This window comes from Mobula birostris, chromosome 9 (genome assembly GCF_030028105.1).
Source record: "Mobula birostris isolate sMobBir1 chromosome 9, sMobBir1.hap1, whole genome shotgun sequence".
Taxonomy (NCBI): Eukaryota; Metazoa; Chordata; class Chondrichthyes; order Myliobatiformes; family Myliobatidae; genus Mobula; species Mobula birostris.
Window position 1 is genome coordinate 153,215,018 of NC_092378.1, and position 16,724 is coordinate 153,231,741.

Below are 16,724 nucleotides of genomic sequence, written 5' to 3' on the forward strand. Positions count from 1 at the left end.
ATTTCTTTACAGAATCTTGCATGATCAAAGACCTCATAGACCCTGAGCAATCTGTCTTAAGACCATAAGACATAGGAGCAGAATTAGGCCATTCAATCATAGAGTCTGCTCTGCTATTCCATCATGGCTGATTTTTTTTCCCGCTCAAGCCCATTCTCCTGCCTTCTCCCTGTAACCCCTGACACCCTGATCAAGAACCTATCAACCTCCACCTGAAATATACCCAATGACTTGCCCTCCACTGCCATCTATGGCAATGAATTCCATAGATTTGCCACCCTCTGGCTAAAGAAGTTTCTCCTTATCGCTATTCTGAGGCTGTGCCTTCTGGTTCTCCACTACAGAACATCCTCTCCACAACCTCTCTGTCTATGCCTTTCAATACTTGATGGGTTTCAGTGAGACCCCCCCCCCCCATCCCCATTCATCTAAACTTCAGTGAATACAGACCTAGAGCTGTCAAACACTCCTCGTATGTTAACCCTGTCATTCTTGGGATAATTCTCATGAACCTCTTCTTGACTCTCTGCAATGCCAGCACTTATTTTCTTAAGATAAGGAGCCCAAAACTGTTCACAATACTCTTAGTGCAGTCTGACCAATGCCTTATAAAGCCTCAGCATTACATCCTTGCTTTTGCATTCTAGCCCTCTCGAAATTAATGCTAACATTGCAACTCAACCTGCACGTTAACCTTTAGGGAATCCTGCAGGAGGATTCCCAAGTCCCTACACCTTTATCCCTTCAACTAAAGTGCATAACCATGCACTTCCCTACATTATATTCCACCTGCCACTGTTTTTGCCCATTCCTCCAATCTGTCTGTCCTTCTGCAGACTCCCTGCTTCCTCAACACTACCTGCCCCTCCACCTATCTTCGTATTGCCTGCAAACTTGGTCACAAAGCCATCAAATCCTTCATCTAAATCATTGACATATAAATGTAAAAAGATGCAGTCCTAACACCAACCCCTGCGGAACACCTCCAGTCATCGGCAGCCAGTCATAAATGGCCCCCTTTATTCTCTCTCTTTGCCCCCTGCCAGTCAGTCAATCTTCTATCTATGCTAGTATCTTTCTTGTAATACTACAAGCTCTAATCTGGTTAAGCAGCCTCATGTGTGGCACCTTGTCAAAAGCCTCTGAAAATCCAAATAAGCAACATCTATTGACTCTCCTTTTCTGCCCTGAATGTTATTTCCTCAAAGAACTCCAATGGTTTTGTCAGACAAGGTTTCCTGTTCAGAAAACTATGTTGACTTTGTTGTATTTTATCATTGTTTCCAAATACCCCAAAAGCCTCATCCTTGCTAATAGATTCTAACATCTTTCCAAGCATTGAAGTCAGGCTAACTGGCCTGTATTTTCCTTTCTTCTGCCTCTCTTCCTTCTTAAAGAGTGGAATGACATTTGCAATTTTCCATTCCTCAGAAGCCATTCCAGAATCTAGTGATTCTTGAACGGTCATTACCAATGACGCCACAATCTCTTCAGCCGCCTCTTTCAGAACTCTGAAGAGTAGTCTATCTGGTCCTGGTGACTTATCTACCTTCAGACTTTTCAGCTTCCTAAACACCTTCTCCTTAGAAATAGCAAAAAACACTCACCCCTTGACACTCTCGCATTTCTGGCATTCTGCTAGTGTCTTCCACAGTGAAGAATGAAGCAAAATACTTATTAAATTTGTTCATCATTTCTTTGTCCCTGTTTACTACCTCTCCAGCATCATTTTCTAGTCATCCGATATCTACTCTCTTCTCTCTTTTACTCTTTATATATCTGATAAAGCATTTTGCACCCTTTTACATCACTGACTAGATTACCTTCATATTTCATCTTTTTTCTTTTTATGGCTTTTTTTAGTTGCCTTTGTTGGTTTTTAAAAGCTTCCCAATCGTCCACCATCCCACTAATACTTGCAATATTAGATAGCCTCTCTTTTTATTTTATGCTGTCTTTGACTTCTCTTGTCTGCCACAGTTGCTTCATCCTCCCTTTAGAATATTTCTTCATTTGTGGGATGTATCTTTCCTGTACTTTTTGAATTCCCCCCATAATAACGCCAGCCATTGCTATTCTGCCGTCATCCCTCTTAGTGACCCCTTCCAATCTACTTTGGCCAACTCCTGCCTCATGCCTCTGTAATTCCTTTCACTCCACTATAATAATGATACATTCAATTTTATCTTCCCCCTGCAGTCTCAAACTACAGGGCGAATTCTGTCATATTATGATCTGTGCCTCCTAAGGGTTCCTTCACCTTTAGCTTCCTAATCAATTCTTTTTCATTGCACAACACCCAGTTGAGAATAGCTGATCCCCTAGTGGGTTTAATCACAAGCTGCTCGAAAAAACCATCTCGTAAGCATCCTAGACTACAGTTTTTTCCTATCATCTGCCTGTCCTTCCTCATGGTCTCACTGCACACCGCATCTACTTTCATATCAACTGCTCCATCCTCAGCCTCATCACACTGGTTCTAAACCCCCCTGCCTAATTAGTTTAAACCCTCCCCAGCAGCTCCAGCAAACCTGCCCACTAGGATATTGGTCCCCCTCAGGTCCAGCTGTAACCCGTCCTTTTTGGACTGAAGAGATCCAGAAATCCAAATTCCTGCCCTCATATCAAATCCTCAGCCACACATCCATCTACCAAATCATCCTGTTCTTCCTTCACTGGCGTGCGGCACAGGCAGCAATCCAGAGATTACTATCCTGGAGGTCCTGCTTTTCAGCTTTGTACCTAGGTCTCTAAATTTTCTCCAATTTCATTGGTGCCAATATGTACCAAGACTTCTGGCTTGCTCATCCTCCCTCTTTAGATTGCCGTGGACCTAAATTGAGATGTAACTCACCCTGTACCTAGGAGGCTGTACTGCCACATCCACAGAATCTCTTGTCCTCTCCTCCCCTATCACTACTGTAGTCCTCTTCTCCCCCTCTTCCTTTTGAGCCATAGCACCAGACTCGGTGCCAGAGACCTGATCACTGTGACTTCCCTCTGGTAGGTTGTTCCCTCGCCCCCAACACCAACAGTATTGAAAGCTGTTGACATTAATGAGGGGCCGGCCACAGGGGTACCCTGGACTGGCTGCCGCTGCCTTTTCCTTCTCCCTCTCCTGACAGTCATCAGGTACCTGCCTCCTGCAATCTAGGGGTGACCACCTCCCTGTAGCTCCTATTTATCACCACCTCACTTTCCTGTATGAGCTGTAGGTCATCTATCTGTAGCTCCAGTTCCTTAACACAGTCTCTAAGGAGCTGCAGCTTGATGTACTTCATGCAGATATAGTTATCAGGGAGACGGATAAAAACTTACTAGAAACTTGCTTACTTGGAACCTCTGCCTGTCCTTGCCCAAGCCTGTTGAACCAAAACTGGAGCACTCTAACAGTGCCCACTCCAACAGTAGCCGCTCTGCTTACACCTCCCTTTCGTTTTATTGGCCCTATGCTGATTTCAGCCCACAGAAAAGGCTGATTTATACTTGTGCGTATGGGCTATGCCGTAGGCCTGATTCATACTTTTGCGTAGCCCTACGCCTTAGCATGCGTACCTGTGTCTGCATTGCTCTGCAATTCACCGCCAAAGCGCTAGTTGGCAGTGGGGTTTCTATGCCACTGTGTTGAGCTTCTTCATGAGAGACATGGACGAGGAAATGCATTTCAAATATTTTCAGATGTTGGCAGGTAGATTTGACGATTTGGTTCATCGTCTCCAACCATTTATTTTGCATCAGTGTACAGACATGGCGGAGAAAAGCAACCGGAAATGCGATGCTACCAAGTGGACCAATCACAGTTGTAGCGGTCTGCATTGCCACAATGCAAGTTACTTTTTTGGGGAGGTGCACATCATCCTATGGAGTAGGGTATGCGGTACCTACGGCGAACATTTGACACAGAAGTATAAATTGGGCTAAAGAGAGCTGAAAGCTCCCGAGCTCTTTGTAAACTTTGTGCTACTTCACCAACAAACGCCTTCACACGCTGAATTCAGCCCGCAGCAGGTCTCTCTGTCTCTCTTCAGGTAATATGTAAGCAAAATCCTGACTACATCAATGCAGAAGGTCAATATGGCAAGGCTTGTGAAGAAGAAACAGATTTTCAAATCTTTGCCCACCTTTTAAGTAATTCAAGTTTAATTGTCAATCAACTATACTGTACTCATGTATACAACCTAAAGAAACGCTGTTCCTCTGGAGCCAAGGTACAGTGCCAGCAGTCACACAGCACCTATAATTACGTAGCAGTAAACGTACAATCACTAAAAATATAACCCGTCCCTGAGTGGCTTGTCTGCCGCCGTTCTCATCACATGCTGGTGTAGCTACAGACCAACGCAATCCAACCCAAGCCAACAGGAGAGGCCAGCCTCCAACACAGCACATGCTCCAGCTCTCTCCCACACCGGCTCTGGCATCTTCTGCCCTGGGCAGCTGCATCGGGCGACCTCGCGGCCTGAGGGCCTGGTCCACACAATAACCGAGGCCTCTCAGCTTTCCCGCCATTGGTCCCGCCAGTGAACCAGCAAACCAGGCTTGCAGACCAGATTCCTGAGCTTTTAATCTTTTTAACTTTCTCTCCTGAACTAAGCCATATTGATTCTTCCCAAATGCATCATTAAATATAAATGGTATTTTAGAATAGATACAACACTGTATGTCCCTGGGGTGGTTTATATACACAGTCCTGCCACTTGAAACTTATTTTGTGAAATCCTCATGTCTGTCAGGGGATCTTGATTCTGACTGAATGGAAACAAGCAGCCAATTTGAATTTGCAGAAAGAGGTAATGGACGTCCTTTATAAGTCTTCAAGAATTCTTTTGGAATTTCTTCTGAAGTACTGAACGATGCAGCAGTTCAGCTGATAGAGCTGCTGTCTCACATCTGGATTCAGTCCTGACTTCCACAATTGACTGTAGTTTCCATGTGCCTCCTGTGACTGTGCGAGCCCCCCCTCCCCCCGCCGTTCTCAGGCTTTGACCCAGGTCTGGGAAAAGATCAGTCACAGGAGGAACATGAAAACTCCACAGCCCGAACTGGAGGTTGGTAAGTTAATTAACTTTTAAGTTGCCCCTGGCGTGTAGGTGAGTGGTCAAGCCTGTGGCAAGTTGGTGGGAATGTGGGGCGGTTCCGTAGCACAGCAGTTTGTGTAACACTTCACAGTGTCAGCGACTCAGGTTCAATTCCTGCTGCTGTGCGTGAAAGATCTGTATGTTCTCCCTGTGAAAATTAAATCCTCAACTGCTCAATATTTTGCAATTCCACAAATGAATAAAAAAAAAGTGTGCTTACAGGAAGAAGCAGAAAGAAATTATTTCATCCCAGGGGTTTGTGTGCCTGGAAAACGTATCCACAGGAATGAAGGTGAATAGGATATACATGGCGGCACAGTAGCATAGCAGTTAACAATGTTTTACAGCACCACAGACCCTGGTTCAGTTCTTAACACTGTCTAGAAGAAGTTAGTACATTCTCCCCGTGAACACGTGAATTTCCTCCGGGTGCCCCAGTTTCCTCCCACACTCCAAAGACGTATGGGTTAGAGTTGAGGCCATGCTATATTGGCACCAAAGACGTATGGGTTAGAGTTGAGGCCATGCTATATTGACACCAAAGACGTATGGGTTAGAGTTGAGGCCATGCTATATTGGCACCAAAGGCTTGGCGACACTTGAACACTTAGGAGCTGCCCCCAGCACGTCCTCAGATTGTGTTGGTCGTTGACGCAAACGACATATTTTACTGTGTGTTTCGATGTGCATGTGATGAATAAAACTAATCTAATCTTTGTTGGTTGTTGATGCAACTGATGCATTCACTGTGTGTTTTGATGTTTCAATGTACACGTGACAAATAGAACTAATCTTTACAAGAGGACTGGGTTGGGTTAGTTTTAATGAGGCTTGATGGGCAGAATGGACGCTGTACTGAAGGAGGTGTTTCTCCGCTGCACTATATACAGGGAGAATAATGAGTTTTATTCACACCTTTTAAACAAATTAATTCAGAGATGAATGAGATTAGCTTTATTTGTCACAAGTAGATCGAAACATACTGTAAAATGCATTATTTGCATTAACGAAGGACACAGTCTCAGGATGTGCTGGGGGCAGCCCGCGAGTGTCGCTATGCTTCCAGCACCAACATAGAGTGCCACAGCTTACTAACCCCAGCCCACATGTCTTTGGAATGTGGGAGGAAACTGGAGCACCCAGAGGAAACTCACACAGTCATGGGGAGAGCGTACAAACTCTTTACACACAGCAGCAGGAATCAGATCCTAATCATCGATCGCTAGCTAATGTAAGACTGTTATAATTTATAAAGAAAGGAATACAATTGTAATAATTCAAGCACACAGTTCAAGATGAATTTTAGCCTTCCCTGAATTTAGCAAAGTAATACAATTAGGTTGATTAAGTTTGAGAAATATTCTGGTAGGACTGTTAATGTACTTTGAAATAGCAATCTGATTTTTATCGTATCAATTTTCACTTCTTTAATTTCTGTTCCCTGATAAGCGTTTTACCATCTGGATGGGAGCTAAAGAGGGAAAAGGAAACTGAAATTGAAAGTAAGTTATTTTGTTTTGTCTTGCAGATATGCAGAGTCAGGGACACTGCAATTCACTTCCATAGAGCGACCCGTTGTCTCTGTAGGCAGGACGGCTGCCTTTCACACAGCAAGGTGAGTGGTTCAAATTTTATTATAAACCTGAAATCACATGTGGTCACCGGAACTGGTATTGGTCTGTTGATTGCATTGAAAGTGGGTGTCACGGTAGAGTAGCAGTTAGTACAAAGGCGTTACAGCTTGAGATGTCAAAATTCAGAGTTCATTTCCAGAGTTTGTATGTCATTGTGGTGAACGCGTGGGTTTCCTCCGGGTGCTTCAGTTTCCTCCCACATTCCAAAGACGTACCAGTTAGTAGGTTAATTAGTCATTGTAAAGTGCCTTTGATTATCATCATTATTGTTATGTGCTGTGTCAAATGATGTTGGCGATTGTGGTCTTTGACCATGATTGTTTTTGGCAAATTTTTCTCCAGAAGTGGTTTGCCATTGACTTCTTCTGGGCAGTGTCTTTACAAAACGGGTTACCCCCGCCATGATCAATACTCTTCAGACACTGTCTGCCTGGTGTCAGTGGTCGCATAGCCAGGACTTGTGATCTGCACCAGCTGCACATACAACCATCCACCACCTGCTCCCATGGCTTCACATGACCCTGATCGGGGGGCTAAGCAGGTTCTACACCTTGCCCAAGGGTGACTTGCAGGCTAGCAGAGGGAAGGAGCGCCCTATGCCTCCTTTGGTGAAGATGTATCTCCACCCCGCCACTCACCTCTGATTAGGCTAGGGTTAAATAAGTGACCTGCTATGTCATTGTTTGGAGGCTTGTCTGCCTCAATGACCTGGAGAGCTGTGTTGGCTGGAGACAGGACTTTATGGTTTGGCTCTTGGTAGGGTCACCCATGCCAAACAGGTCAAAGGCAAGATGACAGAGTAACGGTGGTTCACCTGTCCTCCAGGTTTGGAGTTTCAGATCAGGGCTAACAACATCGACTGGTCAAGCAAGTTTGTTATGGAAACAGCAGTGAAGAATCCTTCTACATCTGAGTGCGACGGTATTCCTGAGTCTCCACACGGGACTTGCATGAGTGACCGTAGTGAAAATTGAGAAGCTACTGACACGATGAAGGAAGCCCAGAATGCTGCCAGAGATGGGGGAACCTTCATTACTACCCTAAATGCCAGCGGGGTAATGGGCGGTAGGTAAGTAACACAGCAGGTTGCTGGGCAGTGTGTCTCATCGGGGCCAGAAAGGCCTGTTCCACACCGTATCTCTGAGTAAACACATAAAATTAGCAATTATCCATCTTCTACTCTACAGTTAAACATTTTTATCAGATTTGGACACTGGGTAGCATAAATTACAAAAAAAGTTGCTGAAAAAGACAAGAATTTTACTCCGAATGTTGGTTGTCTATCTTACCAGTGGAAAACCGGCCACTGATTTTCACAGATTTGTTGTGGTGTGTCCATTCAGCTTTTATTGGCTCTCCTGGTGGTTTCTGCTCAGCCTTCACTCCATCTCTTTTAAAAAAAACCGCAATAAAAAAGTAGTGAGGTAGTGTTCATGGGTTCACTGTCCATTCAGAAATCGGATGACAGAGGGGAAGAAGCTGTTCGTGAACCGTTGAGTGTGTGCCTTCGGGCTTCTGTACCTCCTCCCTGGTGGTGGCAATGAGAAGAAGGCATGACCTGGGTGATGGGGTCCCTAATGATGGACGCCACCTTTTTGAGGCATCGTTCCTTGAGCATGTCCTGGATACTATGGAGGCTAGCGCCCGTGATGGAACTGACTAATTTTATTGCTCTCTGTAGTTTATTTCAATCCCGTGCAGTAGCCACACACCCCCCCATACCAGATGGTGACGCAACCAGTTAGAATGCTGTCCATGGTACATCTGTAGAAATTTGCGAGTGTCTTTGGTGACGTACCAAATCTCCTTAAACTTCTAACGAAGTATAGCCACTGTCTTGCTTTTTTTATAGCTGCATCAATATGTTGGACTCATGATAGATCCTTGGAGATATTAACACCCAGCAACTTGAAATTGCTGTCTCTCCACTTCTGCTCCCTCTGTGAGGATGGTGTGTGTTCTCTTGTCTTGCCCTTTCTGAGGCCTGAGGCCGAATTTGGAGTATCCTGTGCCGTTCTGGTCACCTAGCTACAGGAAAGATATCAATAAGGTTGAAAGAGTACAAAGAAAACTTGCAAGAATGTTTCTGGGAACTAACGACCTGAGTTATAGAGAGAGGCCGAATAGGTTAGGACTTCATTGCCTGCAGCGGAGGAGAACCGAGGGGTAGATATGGGGTAAATGCAAACGGGTTTCTTCCACTGAAGTTGCGTGAGACTTCAACTGGAGGTCATAGGTTAAGGGTGAAAGATAATACGTTTAAGGGGGACCTGAGGGAAAACGACTTTACTCAGAGGTTGGTGCGAGTGTAGAATAAGGTGCCAGTGGAAAAGGTGAATGCAGGTTCGATTTCAATACATTTAAATCTATCATAAGGTCAATCTAACCCTTTCTTCTCATAAAACCTTCCATTTTTCTTTCATCCCTGTGCCTATCTAAGAATCTCTTAAATGTCCCAAATGTATTTACTGCTGTCACTGCCCCTGACGGCGCATAAATAAATCTAAACTGAACCTATCACCCTCCACTTTAAATGTACCTGATGTCTGACACACAGTTCCCTTCTCCACAATACACTTTGTGATGCACAGTATTTATCACTGAGCTACTGTGGATTAGCTGCAGTTGCTGGCTCGGTGATCTAGGTTATGCTATTACCGACGGGGCACTGAGGAAGTTGATAGAATCATTGTCTTTTACTGATTGCAACCTGCTCATTATGTGAGTCTTCCAGTCATCCTTGTGAGGGTGTTAATCATGGTCTTTATTGATTCTATTATGTTTCTTGGATTTACTGTGAATGTGCCCAAGAAAATGAATCTCGGGGTTGTATATGGTGATTATATACAGTATACACTTTAAATTTACTTTGAACTTTAAAATTCAAACACTATTTTTATGAACTAGAACTGGGGGCACCATGGTTTCATAGTGGTTAGCACAGCGCTCTTACAGCTCAGGGTGATGGAGTTCTGAGTTCAGTTCTGGCGCCGTCTGTAAGGGGTCTGTACATTTTCCCGTGAACACCTAGGTTTCCTTCAGTGCTCCGGTTTCCTCCCACACTCCAAAGATGTACTGGTTAGTAGATGAAATGGTCACTGTACATTGTCCTGTGATTATCGGGGGTTAAATCGGTGGATTGCTGGGCAGAGTAGATGAAATGGCCACTGTACATTGCCCTGTGATTATCCGGGGTTAAATTGGTGGATTGCTGGGCAGAGTAGATGAAATGGTCACTGTACATTGTCCTGTGATTATCGGGGGTTAAATCGGTGGATTGCTGGGCAGAGTAGATGAAATGGTCACTGTACATTGTCCTGTGATTATCGGGGGTTAAATCGGTGGATTGCTGGGCAGAGTAGATGAAATGGTCACTGTATTTATCCTGTGATTATCAGGGGTTAAATCGGTGGATTGCTGGGCAGAGTAGATTGTTGGGCCGGTTCTGCCCTGTGTCGCCAAATAGATAAATGAACAAACTGGGCTGATGCCTCTGCTAAAGCAAGAATCTTATCCCTGCGCTGAGAGATAATATTGCCTTGTCCAGCGTGTAAAACAAAGTGAGCTCATTCATTTTGGGTTCCACGCTGTGTTAGTTTCAGCAATGATATTGAGAGAACAGAACCAGCCTGCCAAACCCAGTGCCTCCTCCCACACCAGCTGCAGTAGAGTGATGGAAACCCTGCGAGGAATAACTGGGAATGATTCGAAATCACATCAGAATAAATCAAGTACTCATGTTAAGTAAAGAATCATATAAATTCAAATCATATTTATGTTGTACTTTATTTATTTAGTGTTACAGCGTGGGGTAGGCCTTTCCGGCCCTGTGAGCCATACCACCCCAGCAATCCCACAACCCCCATTCACCGCAGTCTAATACGGGACAATTTACAGTGATCAGTTAACCGATCCGCACACCTTTGGACTGCAGGAGGAAACGCACACATTCCAGGGGGAGGACCTGTAGAGATTCCTTACAGAATGGCACCAGAGTTGAACTCTGAATTTTGGAATGCCCTAAGCTGTAATAGTGTCACCCTAACCGCTACCTTACCATAGCACCCAGCTTGCACGCTATCCTCTTGTGGCATTTTGCAAACACAGTTCAGATTTCATATTCAGATTTATTTATGATATGAACATTGAAACATACAGTGAAATGTGTCATTTGTGTGAATGACTAAAACACCTATTGATGCGCTGGGGCAGCCCCCAAGTGTTGCCACATTCCAGTGCCAACCTAGCATGCCCACAGTGTTCAGCAGAACAACACAAACGGCAGTAAAATGAACAACACCCACACAACCTGCAGGAGGAACTCGATGGGTTAGGCTCCAGCTATGGAACTGCATAAACATTTGACATTTTGGGCCAAGACCCTTCATCAGAACAGGAAAAAAAGGGGGAAGAAACAGCAAAATAATCTCCTATTTTTTATATATATACGCCCACACCCACACACACCCCTCCAGTCCCTGGCTCAGACTTGAACATCGGGTTTCTGACTTCCAGGGGCCTCAACTCCCAGACTCACGGACACAGGCTAGGTGATAGATTTCAAATTTAGGTTTATACACACCACACGGCAACAGACCCTTCTGGCCCAAAGAATCTGTGGTGTCCAGTAACACGCATGTGACCAATTAACTTACTAACTTATTAATGTACTTGGTACATGGGAGGAAACCGGAGCACCTGGAGGAAACCCACGCAGTGACAGAGAGAATTTGTACCATTATCGTTGATTTTTTCGCCAGTCTGAATCCCACAGTGATTTCTGCCACTCACTGAGACACGATGCACTTTCCCTTTTGAGTGATACAGGTTTGCCTCAAGTGGTCAGGCTTGTGTTTTGGCCCCTGGGCCCACAGGGTACAGCCACCAGCCGTGTATTAGAGTGGTAGTAATCCACAGGTGATTCACGGCAAGATCCAGATTTATTTATCACGTGTATGTTGAAACATACAGTGAAATGTGCCTTGTGTTAACAACTGACACACCCAAGGATGTACTAAATCAGCCCACAAATTGTCATCACACATTCCAAAGTAGCATGCCCACAACGTTCCACAGTTCCAATCTGGACATGCAAGGAAGTGCCAGGAATGTCAACCTAATCAATATGCCTCTTCCAGAAATAAATCTTTTAAAACCTGCTGTCACAACCAATGATTGATCAACGTGAGGGCAGGTCGAAACAGATGAGGTTCACGATATTCCTGAAATGCCTCAGATCGGATTAATTTTGGTATTCAATTGTGTCCTTGATAGAGAGAGCTAAGGCCTTTCTCTTTGGAGCAAAGGAGGATGAGAGGTGACTTGATAGAGATGTACAAGATAGAGTGTGCAGCCAGAGCCTTTCTTCCCTGGGTGGAAATGGCTAATACGAGGGAATGCCCTGCCATGGGTGGTGATAGAGGCAGATACATTAGGGGACATTTAAGAGACTCTTAGATAGACACATGGATGATAGAAAAATGGTGGGTTATGTGGGAAGGAAGGGTTAGATCGATCTTAAAGTAAGTTATAAAGTTGGCATAACATTGTGGGCCATAGGGCCTGTACTGCACTGTAATTTTCTATGTTCTATGTACTATATATCTGAAAAAACTCTGCAATGGAGTTCATCCGTTAGTCTTTAAAGGTCCTTTAAAATCCCTTCTTGAATTAAAGCTTTGTCATTGGGAGATTTCCAGTTGGGAACAATTCAATATAATTCAGAAATAGAGTTTGGGAGCAATTCAATCAGTAACACTCCAGAAGAATGTTGGTGTTTATTCAAGGATAAATTTGAGCTGCTTTAGTGTATGTAAAAAGGAACCAAAAAATGATGGATAAACACCATTGGGAAAGTGTGTAAATGACAGTCAGAACAAGGAGCAACTTTATTCGCCATCTAGACTCAGTGGCCACTTAGCCAATCGTGTGGCAGCAACTCAATGCAAAAGAGCATGCAGACATGGTCAAGAGGTTCAGCTGTTGTTCAGACTAAACATCAGAATGGGGGAAAATGTGATGTAAATGACTTTGAACATGAAATATGATTGTTGGTACCAGACAGGATGGTTTGAATATCTCAGAAACTGCTGATCTGATCTGCTGAGATTTTTACGCACAACAGTCCATAGAGTTTACAGAGAATGGTGAGAAAAACAGGAAAACATCCAGTGAGCAGCAGTTCTGTGGGTGAAAGCACTTCGTTAATGAGAGAGATCAGAGGAGAATGGCCAGACTGGTTCAAGCTGACAGGAAGACGACAGAAACTCAAATAACCACACGTTAGGGCGGTAGTGTGCAGAAGAGCATGACTAAGCGCACAACAATCGAACCTTGAGGTGGGTGGGCTACAGCAGCAGAAGACCATGAACATACGCTCAGTGGCCACCTGATTAGATACAGGAGGTAGTGAATAATGTGGCCACTGGGTGTACATTTACATGTACAGTGGATTCCAGTTAATTGGGATACATCGGGGCCAGTACATTTTGGCTCAATGAAACGGCTACCCCAGTTAGCCAAAGTTTCATGGAAATTGTTAAAAGGCATAACAAAGAGAAGATACTGTTTAACTGAGTAACAAGTAATGTATTTAAATGAAATTCAGAATATGAGCAGGGTAGGTGGGATCCATCATGATGTTACTAGTCTTTTTCCGGCACCTTTCTGTATAGATGCCCTTGATGGTGGGTAGGCTGTCTCCGGTGATGCGTTGAGGGTTACTACCCCTCAGCCATCTGACTCTTGAATAGAAGGCGATGACTACACTCCCTTGCCCCATCATTGAAATGTTCCTACAACCAATGATCTCTGTTCATCTCATGTTCTTGTTATCCATTAATATTTGCATTTACACAGTTTGTTGTTTTCTGCACTCTCGTTGAACTTTCATTGAGTATTTTATAGTTTCTATTCTACAGATTTGCTGAGTATGCCCACAGGAATATGAATCTCAGGGTGGTATATTGTAGTTTGATAATAAAATTTACTTTGAACGCTGAAGGAGGAGGGGAACCAGAGGGAGGTGATGGGCAGGTGAGGAGAAGAGGTGGGAAGATAACAGAATGGTGAACAGAAAAACAAAGAAGGGAGAGGGGGAAGAAATGACGGGAAGTATAGATAAATCATTGTTTAATTATTGTCTCCCTAGGCTGAGATCGCCTCCCACATTCCGAAGGCATTCTGATGGTTAGGTAATTGTCTGGTTTATGTGAGCGGCAGAATCAGTGGGTGTGTGTGTGTGAGGGGCTGGGGGTTGCTCTGAAAGCCAGACGGCTGCATGGTTTCTTTCCATGTCATGAGGAAGTATGGAAAAATAATAATGTTGTCATTGAACAAAGGTTACTTCTAATCAAATCAGTTTTCATTTGATTTGTTCAGTCCTCAAACAACATGGTGCTAAACTGAACTGAACACTCCTAGGCTGTTACAAGGACTTTGCGGTTTGATGTTTAACATTCTGCGTGTTACCTTCCTGCTCTTAACCATTTTGTGCAATTTGTTTTTTTTCTTTGTACGGGTTCCGAGATGGTTCTTTGTTTTGTGGCTGCCTGTGGAAGTGTGAATCTCAGGGTTGTGTACTGTATACATTCTTTAATAATAAATGTACTTTGAATCTTTGACCTTTTGAGCATAAAAGTTTGTTCCTGTATTGATGTTCAGGGTACGATAGGAGAGTTTACCCAGGCAGAGCAGCAGTGCCTCTATTTAATTAGTAATACTCTGCATGTTCATTACTGTGGGAGGAAGCAATGCAGGAAATGCACAGCGTTTCATCTATTTCACTCTTTGCGGGTTCCTCTGTGATTGTGAAAGAAGGAAATTTACTGAAAAGCAGGTCCATTCTTGCAAGAGTTTTCTGCTGATTATGTAGTACATGTACGAGGTATGTGGGACAATATTGTTAAAAGAAACAGCCTGTTGGACATCAGAACCTTTTCATTTATTTTCATGGATCTAGCTATCAATGGTGAGGACAACATTTATTGCTCATCCCTAATTGTGCCTTGAAAAGATGCTGAACCACCTTCTTGAAACATTAGCTTTAATCTCGTTTCAAACCTTCTAGTTTTAGAAGTCAGGTTATGACATCACTCAGGAGATATCTTTTCTAACTCGCCCAATCACACCCCAAATATTTACTGCATCAGAGGAATATCTAAAGATTACCTTTAAATCTTTATCAGATATCCTGATAAAGGGTCTCATCCAAAATTGCCGGCTGTTTATTCCCCTCCAAAGATTAGCTTTATTTGTCATACAAACATTAATGCTTCATTGTGCATCAGCGACCAGCACAGTCTGAGGATGTGCTGGGGGCAGCCCGTAAGTGTCTTCACAACTCTGGCACCAATGTAGCTTGTCCGCAACCTATTAACCCTGACCTGTACGCCTTTGTAATGTGGGAGGAAACCAGAGCCCCTGGAGGAAACCCATGCGATCACAGTGAGAACGTGCAAATTTTTTCACAAACAGTGGCAGGAATTGAACACTGTTTGCTGGCGCTGTAAAGGGCTACACCAGCTCCTACGCTATCGAGCTGCCCTGTTGCACTCCATTTGGTGAGTGCTGCTGGCGAGGATGTTTCAGGATTTAGACCCAGCAGCAATGAACTTTTAATTCAGGACAGCGTGTGGTTGGTTTGAGGGGATTTTTGGATAGTCTTCTGCTGCTTTTGTCTTTTATCTAAGTAATGGTCATAGTTTGGGTGATGTCGGAACAGTCTAGGTATTATATTTATCTGTCCACCCCTTCCTCCCTCCCGGAATAGGGACCTTTGAGCCGCACCTCCCAGCAGTCCTCCGATTTCACCACAGCCTAATCATGGGACAGTTCACAATCACCAATTAACCTACCAACCAATTCTTCTTTGAATTGTGGGAGGAAACCAGAACGCCCGGAGAAGACCTATGCTGCCCTGGGGAGGACGTACAACCTCCTTACAGACAGCAGCGAGAATTGAACCCAGGTCACTGGCACCGTAAAGTGTTGTGCTAGCCACGATGCTACCGTGCTGCCCTCTCTAGGCAAGTGGAAGATTGCCTACCACGCTCTTACTAACCCATATGCCTTTGGACTGTGGGAGGAAACCCATGCAGTCAAGGGGAGAACATGCATTTTTGTAACCTTAGACGTCTTGCATTTTAACTCAACCTTTTTTTTAATCACTGAATTTCTTCTTGAAAGTCACAGTGGGATTGAATGTTGTACAATCATCAGTGGATGTTTCACTTCTGATCTTCTGGAAGGGAGGCCACTGATGCCGTAGCTGATGATATTTGGCTTTGGAGATATCCTCGAGATTTACCCCAGTGAAGCCCTGGGACCGGATCCCACTCATGAGTACCATTCCAAAGAAGGCCCGGCAGCACCTCTACTTTATTAGAAGTTTACACAGATTTGGCATGTCATCGAAAACTTTGACAAAGATCCATAGATGCATGTTGGGGAGTATCCCGAATGGTTGTGTCACAGTCTGGTATGGAAACACCAATGATCAGGAATGGAAAAGTCTACAAAAAGATAGTGGATACAGCCCAGTCCATCGCAAGTAAAGCCCTCCCCACAGCCGGGTGCATCTACACGGAACACTGCCACAAGAAGCCAGCATTTATCATCAGGGACCCCCACCTTCCAGGCCATGCTCCCTTCTCTTCTTTCTTTTTCTTTTTCAATCTTTTTATTAGTTTCAAGAACAAACACGTTACAAAAAAGTACATAATAATTGGGATTGTATTAATTGATCATTATTAAAGTTTACAGTCAGGTAGCACATAGTTAGAAACATCCCAAAATCTCACAGATTAACAACAAAATATAGAAAGAGTATACATAAAATATGAAATATCATTTAAAAAAAAAGAAAAAGAGAAATAAAACCCCCCCAAAAAATCTACCCAAACAAAAGAAAACTACGGGAAAAAAAAGAAAAAGAAAGGGCTATTGTGATATCTCAGATAGAATCAATAGTGTTGCCACTTCCGCTCCTCTCCCCATATATTGAAATCGCAAG

The 16,724-nt window shown here is 43.9% G+C and overlaps 1 protein-coding gene across 6 annotated transcripts in view; it reads left to right on the forward strand.

Annotated features, from left to right (window-relative positions):
- Positions 1 to 16,724, forward strand: part of capn15 (calpain 15) — a 277,686-nt gene that overhangs the window by 84,058 nt on the left and 176,904 nt on the right. For 3 of the 6 annotated variants that reach the window (XM_072269206.1, XM_072269202.1, XM_072269199.1), the window contains exon 2: positions 6,607 to 6,693. Coding sequence is in view for 2 of the 6 variants with exons in the window: in XM_072269202.1 (XP_072125303.1) it covers positions 6,607 to 6,693 (87 nt within the window). In the remaining 4 variants the exon portion in view is untranslated. Of the gene's footprint in view, positions 1 to 6,606; positions 6,694 to 16,724 lie in introns of those variants that run through there. The other 3 variants (XM_072269201.1, XM_072269204.1, XM_072269203.1) reach the window with 2 other exon arrangements.